Below are 16,400 nucleotides of genomic sequence, written 5' to 3' on the forward strand. Positions count from 1 at the left end.
AGGTACAGTATGTACTACTGCGTGCCATTCTACTCTGACTATGTTCTCACCTGGACACACTGTCCACGGCCTCCTTGTTGACTGGGGGTACCATGAAGCAGACTGAGGGCACCACCGCCTCGTGTCCTGAGCGGTTCAGGACCTTCCACTTGAAGGGCTGGGAATTGTTGAGGAGAGCACACTCATCTCCTTTATGGACAGTGATCTGAAACAGAACCCAAGAGTTGAGACAAACACAACATGCACAGCCTCTGTGGGCTGTGAATGATTAGAAGTAAGTACGGACTGGTTAGTAGATGCTCTCACCTCTTGTTGCTTGAAGTCGCAGACAGCCTGAATGGGCAATTTGCCTTTGATGGGGGTTGTGGGGTTGCGTGGTTTGAGCTGGATGATGGACTTGGCTCTCTTGTTCAGGCTGGTCACCATGGTCTTGTATTCATTCAGCTCCTCCTTCTCTTCCTGTTGAGAAGGAATGAAGTAAAACTGGGTAAACATGAGCAGTAGGATAATTCTGCACTATCTTTATTTTTTTATTTATTCATCACTTACCACAGCGTCCTGCAGCAGATCCTCCAGGCGTGTGGTGGTTGTAGAGCGGTCGCAGCTGTATTTCTTTTTCATGCTCTCTTGCATTTTCTTCATCTTGTCCTGAGCCTCCTTTACGTCTGCAAAGAACTGTAGAAGAGAAAAACATCACACAAGAGAAATAGAATTTGAATCTCAGTTATGTATATATATTTTGATGCATGTTTACTGAGGATCCAATGGAATTTTGATGAATGTCCTTGTTCCATACCTGGTAGTAGGCTGTGTTTTCTTTGAGATGAGCCTCAATACAGCAGCACAGCTGAAGGATCCAGCTCCACTGAGTCTGCAGGGCAGCTGTGAAGGCCTGGCATGGACAAAGAAGACAGTGGATTAGTTGGGGACTCAATGAGATGGTTTTATGCTGTACACTTTTACTGTTTAATGGGGTGATGAGTAATTACCTCAACTGTCTTCTTGCCAGGATGTCCATCCCTGACAAGTTTGTCTCCCAAAGTCTGGATATCATTGACTTTCTTCTCCCTCAGCTCCAGCTCTCGCATGAGCCCCTGAAGAATTGAAATGGAAAAGTAAATTACGTTCTTGGGATGACAGATGAGTATTCTACAAATGATTTAATATTTGAGAAAAAATTCTTGACAACTCACAGAGTAGTTGTCTTTCTTAGCAGTCATGTTGGTGTTTCTGTCACTCCAGTCGAAGTTGACCTCCTCCTCCTCTTTATCATTTAACCACATCAGCTCCTTGGTGGAGGAGGTGACAAAGGAGTGGAGTAAATCCAAGTTCCTCAGGCGGGACTTGGAAGAGTTCTGAAAGAAAGAAACAAAATATCAGATATATAAAATTAACTTAAATAGCTATAGCAACTACAAGTTAAATCATGTACTTGTGATCTAAATATCAGCCCAGAAAAATGTCTGAAATATGAAAATATTCACCAGTAGTTTGCCATACTGCAGGTCCAGTTTACCCAGGTATTCCCTGTATGCGCCCTTGCTGACAGGAGACAGCTGGCTCTGAAGAACATGAACGATGCAACAATGTTTAATTCCAAAATCGAAAGCACTCTGGACAATATGTGATCCTTTGCAATGGCTCTCATACCTCGTCAGCCCTGGCCCGTTCAATCTTGGATCGGAAGTCCTCCACAGTCTGGTGCAGGCCTCTGTGGCTGCCGAGCTGCGACTCCACTGAGGGAAGATCAGCTCCCCAATCTGCATCATCGATGCGCCGCTGGTTCTCCTCCACCCAGGCCAACAGGTCTTGAACGTAGCGCAGAGTCACATCATCCAACTCAGGCCGCGCCTTCATGGTGGACTGCTGGGAGCTCGTCATGTTGCCATGAACAGTGGTCACAGAGGTCTTCAGGCGAAGGTTGTAATCGCTGCGCAAGTTCACCAGGCGCTCGTGGATGCGGTAGACCCTGTGGACATCAGAAGACACATCTTTCATTTGATGTGCTTGACAGATTTTCTATGTGTGAAAGCCATTGTACTAAAAGTTCACTCGAATGTAATACAGGTAGCACCCACTTGCGGTACATCTGTTCAGCCTGAGGGTGGCGCCCATCCTTGAGTAGCTGTACATCATTGAAGATCAGGCGGATCATTTTGTCTGCGTTGTCCAGCTCCCTCTGCACCTCTGCCGTGTGCTTGGCTGGTTTCCCCGCATTCAGCAGACGCATGTCCTGAAGGGATGGAAGCCAGTAAAATATCAAGGTTCATCTTCTTTTGGAATCCCACTCAAATCAAAAAGTTGTAACAGTGACTGAAACAGTGGCCCATTAATGCCTGTTCCAAATCTTTGTAACTTTGTGAAGTCATATCAAAGTGTAGTATTTCTAATGGTAGACCTGACAAGGACTCACCGTCTGCAGCAGGGTCTCCAGGTGGCTGAGTTGCTCGTCACACAACCCAGAGTCCATCTGGACTTTACTGGAAATCCTCTGGAGGCTCTCGAGTCTGGATTCAACCAAAATACAAACACCATTGTAATAATCTTGCAAAGACAATTTTAAGGTTCCAGCAAAACAGAATAGATTATATAATGTTTGTTTTTCAGCATTTTGATTTAAAAGATCATCATTTTGTACAAATCGCTCCTCGGCAGAACTCAAAACCTGTTACATCACATGTTAGACTAGCAGAAGCTGAAGCTCACAAGGAGATATCAGATATAAGTCAAAACACTTTCGGACATCTGCGTTTCAGCAAATACTATAATCTACAAGGGTCTGTCACAAATTCCATAGCTCAACTTATGATACTACGACCAATGGTTCATCTTAAACTCCCATTGCGTTTAAAAGCAATATATACCATCATGCATTGCGCTCATGGTGGAGAAGGGAGGAGAGAGCACCATGAATAGCCTGACCTGTCGTATGAATGTAAATACAAGCAGAGTAGCTCTTCATAGATCTTTTTAAATCGTTTATCGTTTTTAAATCATAGATTTTTTTTATATTCAAAGATGGCCTTTGAACATGTTTTAATCAGCTAAGAGTATTAATACTAATTTGTGTCAATTAACATTTAAAATGTCATAATCCTGCGGAAATGACGTCATTATCGGCGCAGAGAAAATGTTTCTGATGACCAACTACATGGTGCTCATTGACGCTTTTGTCCAAACTGACTTACATGATTTTTTTATTTTTGTACACCTACCGATCAAAGTAGATGGTATATAACAAGAAGTGGATCCTAATAATTCAAATTTGGACATTCAGTATCTTTTATGGTGCTAACCTCTCAAACTCTATTCTCAGCAGTCGCTCTCTCTCAAGGATGGCAACATGGAGTCGACCCCATTCTTTCTCCACATCAATAGGATGGTAGCCGGGGGGGACCTTCACCTGACCGCTTTGCACAGCGCCCTGCAAGCAGGTGGAAGTTTAACACACAATTTTATTATGCACGTGTTGATATGATTAGACAACAGAATACAATATAATACGAAAGACTCTGGAGTTTGATTCAACTTGCCTCTAAGGACTGGTAGATGTGTTTGGAGTGGTTCTTGTCGGTCTCCTTCACCGGCAGCTCGGTCTCTTTGAACTTCAAGAACTGACGCCACAGAAGCTAAAGGACACATGGCACAAAATTCACATTATTAATTTAAAATATATATTTTCCTTTTTCTTCATTTGATACTTAATACGTTATTAATACGTAAGATACGAACATTCGTCACTTAAGTACACACAGAGAATCATTGTCTTTATTTGTATGCAGGACACATCTTTATGTTACTTTTTCAAGGCTGTGTTCTGTATGAACTGTTACATCACTGTGGAATCCGAATTTCACACAGGATGGATCTCAAAGCATCACACTACAGTTCTGATGGCCTGTATACATTGAGGTTAAATCCTCTGTAAACATCATTCATGCTTTCCCATGACTGGTGTAAATTAAATCGAACACTTGTAATGAGTCCAATAACGTCCCTGCACAGGTCACCAGAGAAAAGACTCATTATCTAACCAGACTTTGCTTTAAAAGGCTTTTTTAAAGAAGCACTGACGCTGATGGTGATTGGCTTCAGAGACAACAAAGAAAAATACTAAAGTCACGCTATGCTTTTGTTCTGTAGCACTGACAGGGAGTGGCACTGGGGTAATTCTCCTGAGGATTAGGTCCAACATTATTCACCTTTTGGCTGCATTTTCAGCACCAGCTCTGCCCCACCCACATTACAACACTGTCTGTAAAAACACTTTATTCTGTCCGCCCAAAGCCAGACATTCTCTACAGTATATGCATTCTCGTTCTAACAATGGATGACGACCAAAAAGTCTCACAGTACCTTTTTTTTTTCATTTTTATAACAAACGTTTTTCATTTTCAGGGCTGATTAACTGAAACAACATCAATACACTTAACAAAAAACATTCTCTTGCCTATAGAGCCATAATAGTCACATGTCTTCAGCATAATGGCTCACCTCGATCTCCTCATAGCTGGTGGGGAACTTCCTTTCCTCGAAAATCATGACATGGTGGCGGATCCACTGCAGCAGAATAGTCACCAGCTCGTAGTACTCCTGCCAGCGCAGCTCCAGCTCCTGCAGCCAACACAGCAGAAAAGACAGCTGATGGTTAAAACAGCACAGACAGAAGCACTCTTCTTCTTCTGCGTCTCCATGTTCGCTCCCTCACACACCACGCTAAACTCAATTAAGTAGCAACAATCTGGGTCTTGTGTGGACGGACAGCGAGCAGGGAAGGCGTTGATGATGGAGGAAGTGGGGGAGAGAGAAGACAATGGTGGGAGACAGACAGACAGGAGCATGTTTCTCCAGTTCAGTGTGCGGTCATACCCATATTTGTCAGGTCAATTATCACAGATAGTATTTTACTTGAACTTAATGCCTCATTTACACCTGGCATTAACTGTGTTTCATAACCAGGTTGTATTTAGTTTATAGATTATAACCCAACACAACAAACAACAACAAAAGATGGTATCCATCCACAACAGTGTATTATTGTGTTTGCTGGCTTTTCTATCGGTCTCGTCTTCACATGTCACAGTGTTGACTGGCTAACAGCAACTAGCTACTGTAGTCTTTGTATGGGGTCATTGCATTTACACTTCAATTTACACTTGTACTCTTTCCATTTACAATCTGATCACCAAAAACACCATTAAATCCCAAGTGTAAATGGTGTATTTCAATAGGACCAGCTTTGAAATACAAGTAGAGCTTAAATGCCCAAACATGCCATTGATTACGCTTTATGTGAACAGATAAAATGGGCCTGTCCCTTTGGCGTCTGCAGCGTAAACACCACAGGCTGCTGATTTCAAGATACTTGGTTTCACAAGACTTCTCACAAGACCTCCTCTCTTTTCTCTTTGAAACTTTGGGAGGTTTAGAAAACACACGTATTTATATATAAGCAGAGTCACAAGCCACAACACAAAACATGTTCTGCTCACATTCCCTCTGGCGCCATCATGTACATCAGGTCGAGGCATGGCATCATACAAGGATGATACGTAGGTGATGATGGATTTCTCATCAGGGTGAGGGACATCCACATCTGACCAAATCAGATGAAAAATATTATGACATCTCATTATTTCATATTGAAAATGAATATATTTCAAAATAATTCCAATATAATTCATTTTTGTGTTTTTCAGTGTGGTGTGTGTGTTGAAAATGATGTTTGGCCAGTCTTACCCTCAGGGTCCAGGAGGCGTGTCACTCCCAGGTCTCTCTCAGCCACATTGAAGGCCTGTTCCAGGTTCTCCACGTTGTTCTGTCGGTACACTCTGCCCATGTCGATGAGTCTGGGACTACAGGAACACAAAAATGTGGTGGTGGTCAGAGGGGGGAAGTTTAACCTTGACTATAATCAGCAGTGTACGTTCTGAGTCTCCATCAAAATGAACTGTATATTTTTCTTCTCACAACTCAAATTGCCTATGAAATGATAATATATACATGGGTGTAGTGAAGCCACACCAATGCCTACTTTCTCTGCATCCGTTCTATTATATGCATATGTTTTTTTCCTTTCTTTATTTAAGAGCATGGTCTTTCAGTTTGAAAGTGGGACCTATTGATTCAGCTCTTGTAATGCTTTCATTCACACTCAAATAGCCCCTGCTTGTGTTTTGATTCTTATATTGTTACTTCAGCTCTTCTCCTCGTGCTCATGCTGATACCATGCATTTTCAGCTGACAACAAGTCAAAGTAACATCACACATCTCAGAAATTAAAATTCAAACTTGGGAAATTAAGTGGTATGGGACAGGGGATTAGGTATAACCCACATTGACCCCTTCTGTTCAGGCCAGCTCACTCAAATTGTTATTTATTTGCAGCAGCTGGCTTTCTGTGTAAGCGTCAAAAGAGCCCGTCGGTTCACTTTCTGACAAACCTGTACTAGCACCTGCCTTATCTTGTCCTCTGGGTATTTGACTCGGGCAGATGCCAGAGTCATCTATAGGTGGATTGCAAATTAGAGCAGTTTAAATGCACAGCTGACACACTTAATCAGCAGCGTCCCAGCGGAGGCAAAAGTTCACGTCTGCATAGTGCAGCGCAGGACGAAGGAATGCAACACAGACATATGTTTATATTGATGCAATTGAAACATATTCCTGTTTTTTATGCATCATCAATTTCAATTTATATTTAGCAGGCAGAGAAACAGTAAGAGCAGATTCATACAACTGTCTGATGCATATAGCGGGCTGGCCTGCATTTTGTCCATAGCCAGGAGAAGTCTCCACAGGGCTGATTTCCCGAACAGAGAACAGCATCGCTGGCCGAGGGGAGCTGCTCGTGCTCTGGGCCTCTCCTCCATGAAAGCTGCGAGACCTCCATCCGTGGCCCAGTTCATCGCTGCTCGAGTGAGCCCTTGAGCTGTGTGACCCCCACCCTGAGTTCCAGGAGGATCCCTCTGATGGGATATCCTCACAAAGCATGATCACCCGGTTCTCCACATCCCTGACAGATCCTGACACACCACCAGAGAAGCCCACGCTTCCCTTTCTCTTTTTAGACTTCTTCCTTACACTGAGCATCTTAAAATCTGGTCCTCGTCTAGTGGGACGTTTAAAAGCTTATTCTTCAGCTGCAGGCGTAAACTGAAACAGTTCTTGTGATGGATTGATGGCAGCATGTAAATCCATATGCCTTGTCTCAGGTGTCCATCCTCGTGAAGATCCTGTAAATCCTTCTGCAGGGCTGCAGAAATGGAGAAGCCTCCTAGTGGTGCAGTCAAGAGACTAAATTCCTAAAGCGTAATTTCTAAAGCTTCCCACACCAACATAAAACCTTGGAACTCTCAGTTTAATGCATATTCTGCATGAGGATACCCTGATGGCCAAGGAATAACGCAATGCCACACTTTTAATGTAGCAGACACTGAGTGCTACAGTACCGCCCAAACACCACACCCCTGGTATTTATGAAAGGTTAATTCAGCCTCAGGTGACTCAAAAAAATGTAAAAGAAAGAAAGTTGCAGGTACACGCTGAGGTTTCAGGAAACTTGCCCCTGCAGGTATTTCTTTCTTTCAACCCACAATAGCTTTAAAGAAATACATCACACTGAGCATTGTATTTTCTCTCATCTAATACCACTTTCCTCCAGTTTGCTCTCCAGACTTATAAAGAAAAGCAGCCATGAAGAATTGTATTGACAAATCTTCCTGAGAAATAGATGCACACTCTTTTCCCATGAAGCTATCACACACAAAGAAATCCTTAAGAACTGATTGAACACAGCAGCTTTAAGGATACGTATAATGTTCAACATCAAGTTTTTACTTTTTAAAACTAGGCTTCGAAACTATTTAATTAGCTAATCATATTTAATAGAGGGCTTATCATCTTGGCATGGCACCAGAAGATGTTAGTTATTAGTCATAGTCGGTGCGTCTCAGTGTTATTTCTCGCCTAAAGGCCTCAGATGTTCATGTTTTCATTACAGCAAAATGAGAGAAGTAGTGTCAAGTGTGGTAACTTGAAAATGGGTCAAAACAAGATGTTTTAAAGCCTGAGAGTGGATAAATAAAGCTTTACTACTATATATCATAGTGCTAATTATCTTTCCATCAATATAAATAAGATATACCAATACAAATGTCAGTTCATAGATATTATGTGTAAAATTACTCACAGAGTGAATACATCTTACTGAGTAGAATTTAATTACAAAGCGAGTTCAAACTGGCATCATGAAATGTGCCGAGGTTCAGCTCCTGCTCCACTGCACTCTTTGTTCAATGGAACGTACAGATGGTGATGTGTCATGACAGGCATCAATGTTACTAGTGTTATCTAAAAAGTAGAGATGAATCCCTGCATAATAAGGGATATATATCATAATGTGTGTGTGCATGTGTTTTGAGGAATAGGGCACACGTTGACTTGCTGCACTCCATTACAGGATGGGTTGGCACATGTTAGTGCAGTGAGCTGCAGGCATTTCAGTCAAGACCACTCATCAAAATTAAATTCATCTCCATGATTGGAATAGGTTATATTCAGTGGTATGGCTCTGTTCTGAGAACTCCCTGCCCATGTAAGATAGGAAGAGCACACCACCCTAACCTTCCATGGGCCTTCATGCAAAGTGAGGCAGGGAGAGCAGCAGCTAAAAGACCCCGGCACAGAACAGAGCAGTCATCAGTGACAACTCATCTTTTAGGTCAGATTCAGTATTAAATGGAGGGGCTGGTGTGGCGGTGCCTTGTGAAGTGGTTTGCAGTGGACGCAGGAACAGTAGGCAGGGTAAAGCAGCTTGAATAGAGCATACGATATAAGCTTGGACTAATGTTGTTAAGCACTGAGCTGTAGTGCTGTCGCTTTTTATACAAAATCCCAACATCCATTTAAACATGGAGGGGAGTTCATATTCAATGATGCAGCAGTGGGCATTCACTTTCAGCTTGACCTACATGTCCTCTTCACCTACAAATTAAGGTTTCACCATTTCAGTATGAAAATGGAAGTTCAAATTCAACCCAAGTGGACGATCATGATACCAAACAAATAGATTTAAAAATCCCCACCGAATCAAATTCATTTGATCTTGAGTTTGGTAAACAAGTGTCAGCCCTACTGGGGGGGTATTTACTAGCAACAAACTGGCCACACTCACTAGTGTTTGTGTATGACGGCGTTGAAGAGCTTTCCGTCCCTCCAGCTGGTGGTGAAGTTGTCGCAGCGGATGCCCTGGTAGCCGCCAGTCATCCTCTGAGACCAGAGCAGCAGCTTCTCCTTGGCAGTCATGTCCTCGGATTGGCCATTCACCTGGATGTCTGCAATCTGAGACGATGTAAACAGGAAGAGTGTCAACACAAAGATGGACAGAGGATTTGTAGATGTATGCTGAAGAAATGTGGAAAAAAATTAGTCGTTAGAGGAAACCAAAATATGTGATTTAAGGTGAATTGCTTGACACCAAGGGTTCATTTAGACACTAATCATTCCTTCACATTTTCTTGAGCTGCGTATTCGAGCTTCAAGCTGCTTCTGACTTGGCTCGTTGTCTGCAGCAGGATTTCTTTCTTGGAGAATGCCACTGTGGTTGTGGCATCCAGATTACCGGGGAAATTGGGAACAGCAAAGATGAGTCATAGCCATCAGGTTTTCCATTTTGTATGTGTGTGTAAGTGCATGTGTGCGAGTGCTAGTCCTCGTTTGTTTTCTCTCTGCATGAGCAGGAAAAGCTGAAGAAATGGACTCATATGGAGTTTATTTCCTATCTCTATTCAAGATAAGTACTTATATTCAATCTCTCATTTTGAGAGTATTATTTACTAATACCATGCTCAGATTTTGTGAAGCTTTTCCTCGAATCTCCACTGTCTTTCACAGATCCCTGCAAATCGTTCAAAACTGTTTGCACTCAGACACACTGTTGCTGCGTTGCGAATGTATTTCAGTAAATTTTGGGTAATCATATTGTAGGATTTAACACTGCATGACATGACAAGAGGGAACTCACTCCCCTTTCATCTCTGTGACTCACCAGCAACCACCACTCACCACCACCCACCTTAACCTCTCTTTATCTACAGGGAACAATGGTACCTTCACCAAACCACACCATTCTTTCCTTTATGCCACCTTTCCACAAACTCAACCTGTATCATCTGACATTAGTGGGTGCGCCCTTGTTGATGCCCAGGGATTTCTGCCTGGCAGCTCTTGGTGTGTATGGGATGTGGTAGGGAGTGTCACATGTCAACACACTGACACTCCCTACCCTTGGGAGTCAGTTTCTTTCCTTATTCAAGAGGGTGCGCTTTCATTTTGAGAGTATTAGTTCTTCATTTCACTTTCAGATTTTGTAATGCTTTCCCTGTCCTGCCCTACTCTCCTCGCACAAACAGATCCCTGCTTGCGTGCAAATCTGCTCCGCTCCAGCTCTAACAGCACTCAGATACACTATTGATGCACAAATGTCCTTCACTTCAGTTTGAGTCCTGCTCTTTGTGCTCAGCTGCTCTCAAAATGAAAGAACACACACCTGAATGAAGAAAGGAAAGAAAACTCAGAGTGACTCATACTAACACACCCCTGATTGTGTTGGATTTCTTTATACTGTTTATACCAGACACTAAATACTAGATTTCAGTGTTAGTTTGTTATCTTCCAACAGCCCATAGAATATAAGTGGGAATGAAACACTTCTGATTAGAAAATGTCTTTCATGAGAGGGATTTTGAAGAGAGGAGTCCATTGTGATTGTTCCCAGGAGATGAGAAATGGCAGCCGACAGGTGCAGTTCCCACAGACAAAGGGAAAAGCGATAATATAATGGAACACAACACTGACAGCATTGGAGACCTGGAAGTGGAGGATGATGGTCCATATTAACCCCAGCGTCAGTTTGGGGTTCCCATCTGCTATGTCATCGTTTCTGATGTTAACCAGCTTGACCTGGGAAAAACAAAACAGTTGTATTGTCATGATTTCACATCACCTGAATGCACACATTGGTTTAAAAGGTTTTCAGGGTTCAAGGTATCATTTCATAAGTCGTACCTGTCGATGTCTGAGGAAGTCCAGTGCTATCTGTACATTCTGCAGTTTGTGGAATCGCATGCGGCCTTTCTCTCTGGGCTGTGGAGGGTGGAGAAGAGATAAAGAGGTGTTTAGATGAACTTTGAACATGAGACTACAATAGATTAATATTTTAGCATACTCATGATGGGAGTTTGGAAGCATCCAATCAAAATGGAGAAATGAATTAGAAGTAAAACACAAAGAAAATGTGTGAATAACTTGCCATTCCCCCCAAGAATAAATACTAGTGGACAATTATGTATTCAAATATTCTGCTTAGTCCTTGTTGTTCGAGAGAATATTATAAATATCATAAGCATAATATTTCTGTACTTCTCAGTTCAGTTCACTCTTATGAAGGTCCAAGATATGGAATTATCTCCTATTAAACACAACAATTATAGAGCTTCCAACCAAACAATACTTTTCATATGATTGCCTATGTGAGGTGGGGCCAATCAATAATTTCTTCTGTCATATAAGTATAATGGCCTTTCTTATTGTATGTATTTTGTATAGTGTATTATTTATTAATGATTTTTTTTCTACTATTATCTTGTCTAGTGATAGCTCTTGACCAAATCAGGTGTAAATTACTGGGTGCAAATGAGTCTCAGATTGTCAGTATACTAACCAAGTAGGGTTTTATGGGATATAATCTTGTCAAAACAATGTTTATGTTTTTACTGAGCATTAAATGTAAATAGCCAGATGAATAATTTGCATATTCAATGTTTGGTACATATTTCCTATAATGTTATGGATAGAGAAAGTCATTTTTCAAGCCTCTATATGTTTTTTTAGGATATTCTCCTTCAGATTCCCAACATTCTCAACAAAAATAAAATAAAAAAAATAATAAAAAAAAGCCCACTAACAAACCCTTGGCACGGTTTTGCATAACGGAAGACACCTGAGGACAGTCAAATTAGCTTATTTTGCATAATGCTGAAATTCAAATTAATGTAAATCAATAGAATATACATTATATTATTATGGCTGTGAAGTCAAGACCCTAACCAAATGCAAAAAAGATGTCTCAAAAGCAAAAGCGTGCAAAACTCGTACTGCTTACACTAAAACTGCCATGGTCATCAATAAACACATACAGCAGCTATGTGGGTAAAGCATGCCTGTCTGCAAGAAAAACAAAAAAACCTGCCCAATCAAACCTGATTGCCATGGAGGTTTGGTTACCATGCAGAGCAAAATTGTCATGAAAGCGCGGGTGAACCATAAAAAATAATAGATGGCTACTTAAAATTTCAAACCCACTCACCAACCGAACACTCCTGACCAAGTCTCTCTCCCTCGACTAACCCAGACAAAGAGCAGGGCAAAGAGAGGAGGCGAAGGCCAGGCGGCAGCAATCAGCACACAAACACGGAGGTTAAAGGGAAGCGAGGAAGAGGAGTAGAGAAGAAGAAGTGTAGATCAGAAAGAAGTACAGTGCAAACACACACACACACACACAGAAACACACAGGCCAAAGTGAGGTTAATGTGTTAAGGCTATGGAGGCATTCAGAGGATGAGCAGAGCGAGAGCCAGTGAAGGATCTAGGACTTTTCTAAATCTGGGGCCATAAAGGGGCCACAATTTAGAGGGGGCCAATCATAGGACTAATATTCATGCACAATTCCTGCTTCTGTAAGGTGCACATTTAAGTCATTCCTTGAGCAAAGCCACACATCAATGAATGCTTTTTGAAAATTGCTCCTTGTTCAAGCACATTGTGTACTTAATAAAAGCTTAGGAAATTGTAACAAATTGTCATATGTATTGTTAGTATTGTAAAAAAGTGACTGGATTATTTGTTTACTACTGACAGGACTAGGGCACTTGCCCCTGGAGAATGTGATGAAGTGAGGCAGCAAAGAAGCTCTCTTGAGGTCTGGACCAAGGGTTTACACATGAGCCTTGACATTTTAGTTCAAGGCAAAAAGGAGGAAAATATGCTGGTTAGATTTTGCCCTAGAGACAAAGTGAAGAAGATCACAGACCAGTGATCCAGTAGGGTTACTTAATAAGCCTTTGTTCTGCAAAGTTCAGCTCATGTTAAGCCTCTGACTATCAAAACGGCTGTGATTAGTTACAATTTATTACCACTGAGATCGCATTGCAAGATTATCTGCAGATAAGTAAGCCTTTCGCAACAGGTCAGGATTAGAGGTGGAGTTAAAACAATGCATATTAGTCACTCTGACGCTGGTGGTCGAAAGCAAAATCCAACACCGTGGCGATACTCACCAGTGTTTCTCCAGACAGGACCTCCAGCAGAGAGATCAGGTTATGTCCATCTCGAAGGTCTTCATACAGGTCTGTCACATGACGCTGTGACTGCCGGGACAAAATGAAAACAGAGGAGGTGTCAGAAAGGTTCAAGATCAGATTATTTTAGTGAGTGGTTGAAACACAAGCACTGTGATTTATAGCCAAACACCCTAACTCCCAACTCATTTCACTGTACAATACTTATTTCTAGTGATTCCCAGCAACCCTGGTAAACTGTATTTATGTTTGCACTGTATATGTTATTTCTATTCTATTTCTATTTTATATTTCCTGGCTTTCATTTTGTATGTTCACCTATTTATTACTTTGACTTTTGTCTATTTTTTGACTGTCCTCTTTGTTGTTGCAACAGAGCACATTTCTATTTAATAACTATAATTCATTTAAAATTATTTACTTATGACTACTACTAAATGAGTATCTTATCTTATCTTGAGGAGAATGGCTCTTTTTTAACTGTTATCTAAATGATCTGGCACAAACTGCTGTTACAGTTAATGACTGAAGCAGAACATTAAGTCTCACTGGTTCTGACTCTATTACAGAAGTTAATGGCCATGCACAAAGTGACACATCACAGATGTATTGTCCTAAAATTCATAGAAACAGCATGCGGTGCAGATTTTTTTTGACTGTAATGTACTGACACTTCAGACCTAATGAGGCGTCAAAATTTGAGGCAAAATTACAGGTTTTTATTTCAGGATCCTAAATTACAACTGTCCGTTTCAAGAGGTACTTTATGCTGGTTTCTAAATCTGTTACCTCGCTGTGTTATATAAGTTTTCTCACTGCTCAGATGTGTTCTCCCCTCTAGTAAAATTCTACACAGGTCTAGAATGCATAGCCGAGAGCAAGCCAAGCCCAACTCTGCTGCAGATGCCAAATAGCAGCTGTTATCATTGCTGAAAAGTGATGGATGGGACTGTGAATAAAACCCAGAGTGAAGGAACAAAGGCGCCCAGGAGAACGGAAAAATCTGCTAATAGCACAGACGAATTTAATTTCAAGGTGGATTGTGATTCTTGTGGTTGCATTAATTCACAGACAATATTACAGGTTTTTACAACTAAAGGTGTAGTGTAACCAGAGAAGGTAGACAGGAGCATAAAGCTGGAAAAAAGAAGTGAGTGAGGGAGGGGACAGCTTCCATGAAAGTCATATAGACACCAGACAAAGTGTTTAATGCAACTGCTGCTTGTACATGCAAGCACCTACCTCTGCTCCCCTCCGATGCTGGGTGATGGCAGACGATAGAGCGATGGATGAGGAATGGAGACATTAAAAGAACAGAAGAAAATGATAATAAAAAGAAATTAATAAAAATGAAATTAATAAATGGGATGAAATAGAAAATGTGATTATTTGATGATGAGCATGACAGTGTGAAGCAGACAGATAAAACATGGAATAGTTAAAACATACTTTTTTAGTTGTTACGATAACATTCTTGATCAAACTCTCTTCTGATGTGGGTGTGTTTGGTCATGTGGGGGAAAAGGAGGCCATGGCCCTCAAATGGAATGAAGGCAGATTTCCGTTGCAAGTTTCAACAGTGGCCTATTTGTGTTGGCAAGAGTTTCAAAACAAGTTATCCAACCTTTGACTTGCTCCTCCCTGCCTGCAGAGTGAAGGTAACTAACACTGTGACCACCAGGGTTCACTGTCTACACACCCAAAGGTTATCTACTTTACAGAAAGTGGCATGTTTGCATCGTCGTTGACAGAGATAGAGTAGATGAATGTCTGACAATGTCGTCTTATGTCACACACTTTAACACAAGAAAATAAAATACAATATTCTGCACATGAGCTTTTTGCTCTGTATCTTGCTGCATCTAGTCGTCAATCTCTTCAAAATATCTATCACCAGCCCTCAATCACTTTGTACTGAAGAGGCTGCTGCACATGATAGATGGGTGTTAAAACTACAAATTGCCCTCTCACAGACAAAAGAAGCTACTCTGTAAACCTTTCAAGGTGATAATCATTAGCGTACATGGTTGACAGAGCCTCATCCTGGTCCTTCTGCGCTGTCTGGGGAAACAAAGTGCTTAACATACCTCAGGGTTTACATAATCTTTACATCACCCTGAATCCTTAAAGTTGAATAGCCATGCATTTGTTATCTGAGATCAATTTGCAACAATCCTACTTTTTCATCTGATCAAGTGTAGTTTGTAGGATTCTGCTAAAAAATAGGTTTCTATTCTGCAGCTCGTCCGACTTCTAACTCAGTTCCGCACAAAAAAAAAAGACTGAGCGGGGGAAACCACTCATTGGCCCTTCACGGCTCTATATGGCTTCACCCAGCCATTGTCTGACCCTGTCAAGCCGACCATTAAACCATAAAACCAGTTTAACACCAGTTTAACCTCAGAGTAGCATTCTTGAAACTCAGTCTCAGAGTTAACACTTTCCCTGCAAAACGTGTGCGTTGTATGAACAATTGTGCAAGTCTTAATACAATCTATGATCCGTAATTAAAAAAAGAACTGCAAAGAACATTTGACTCCCCAAAAGACAGCGTGCAGCAGGGTTGTCTACGGACAAATTAATGTTCTGTTCTGACTATCCGACACATAGTTTGCTCGTATTACATAAGTCATTCAAGAAACAGTGACAAAAGTAAAGTGAGTGTGAATCATTATGTAATCTCCCTGCATCAATGCAAGCTTTTTATTTTAGGCCTGGCAAGACCCAAGAGTCTGTGCAGCACATGTGCTACCGTCAGCCTTAACCACCACGGCTCCGGGCCGAGACCAGAATTTGCCTTTTTAGAGGGAGCAAAGTGAGTCCAGATGTGTCCGACTCACCCTCAACAATTCACAATGAACGCTCTAGAGAAACAAGGGGGAGTAACCCCAGTATGTTCTCATACACTGGTGGCCAAATACGGTAGAAATGCACATTCACGAAAGGAAAACACTCTTTATACTTATTTTCTTCCCTCTTGTTCCATTTGTAAAAAAAATGAATGGCTCAGTGTCTGTGGGAGTGAATATACAAACAATGTGG

At 41.5% G+C, this 16,400-nt stretch overlaps 1 protein-coding gene across 35 annotated transcripts in view; it reads right to left on the reverse strand.

Annotated features, from left to right (window-relative positions):
• Nucleotides 1-16,400, reverse strand: part of plecb (plectin b) — a 126,989-nt gene that overhangs the window by 20,074 nt on the left and 90,515 nt on the right. For 11 of the 35 annotated variants that reach the window (XM_069537944.1, XM_069537951.1, XM_069537959.1 and 8 more), the window contains 20 exons: nucleotides 14,601-14,618; nucleotides 13,338-13,427; nucleotides 11,068-11,145; nucleotides 10,858-10,962; nucleotides 9,176-9,342; nucleotides 5,740-5,855; nucleotides 5,493-5,596; nucleotides 4,495-4,614; nucleotides 3,534-3,629; nucleotides 3,297-3,424; nucleotides 2,414-2,507; nucleotides 2,079-2,233; nucleotides 1,651-1,969; nucleotides 1,485-1,562; nucleotides 1,194-1,355; nucleotides 990-1,094; nucleotides 797-892; nucleotides 550-675; nucleotides 307-459; nucleotides 51-205 (listed from right to left, as the gene is read on the reverse strand). In XM_069537944.1, coding sequence (XP_069394045.1) covers nucleotides 51-205; nucleotides 307-459; nucleotides 550-675; nucleotides 797-892; nucleotides 990-1,094; nucleotides 1,194-1,355; nucleotides 1,485-1,562; nucleotides 1,651-1,969; nucleotides 2,079-2,233; nucleotides 2,414-2,507; nucleotides 3,297-3,424; nucleotides 3,534-3,629; nucleotides 4,495-4,614; nucleotides 5,493-5,596; nucleotides 5,740-5,855; nucleotides 9,176-9,342; nucleotides 10,858-10,962; nucleotides 11,068-11,145; nucleotides 13,338-13,427; nucleotides 14,601-14,618 — 2,465 coding nt within the window. Of the gene's footprint in view, nucleotides 1-50; nucleotides 206-306; nucleotides 460-549; nucleotides 676-796; nucleotides 893-989; nucleotides 1,095-1,193; nucleotides 1,356-1,484; nucleotides 1,563-1,650; nucleotides 1,970-2,078; nucleotides 2,234-2,413; nucleotides 2,508-3,296; nucleotides 3,425-3,533; nucleotides 3,630-4,494; nucleotides 4,615-5,492; nucleotides 5,597-5,739; nucleotides 5,856-6,736; nucleotides 7,392-9,175; nucleotides 9,343-10,857; nucleotides 10,963-11,067; nucleotides 11,146-13,337; nucleotides 13,428-14,600; nucleotides 14,619-16,400 lie in introns of those variants that run through there. The other 24 variants (XM_069537946.1, XM_069537947.1, XM_069537954.1 and 21 more) reach the window with 4 other exon arrangements.

This window comes from Paralichthys olivaceus, chromosome 13, assembly GCF_024713975.1.
Source record: "Paralichthys olivaceus isolate ysfri-2021 chromosome 13, ASM2471397v2, whole genome shotgun sequence".
Taxonomy (NCBI): domain Eukaryota; kingdom Metazoa; phylum Chordata; class Actinopteri; order Pleuronectiformes; family Paralichthyidae; genus Paralichthys; species Paralichthys olivaceus.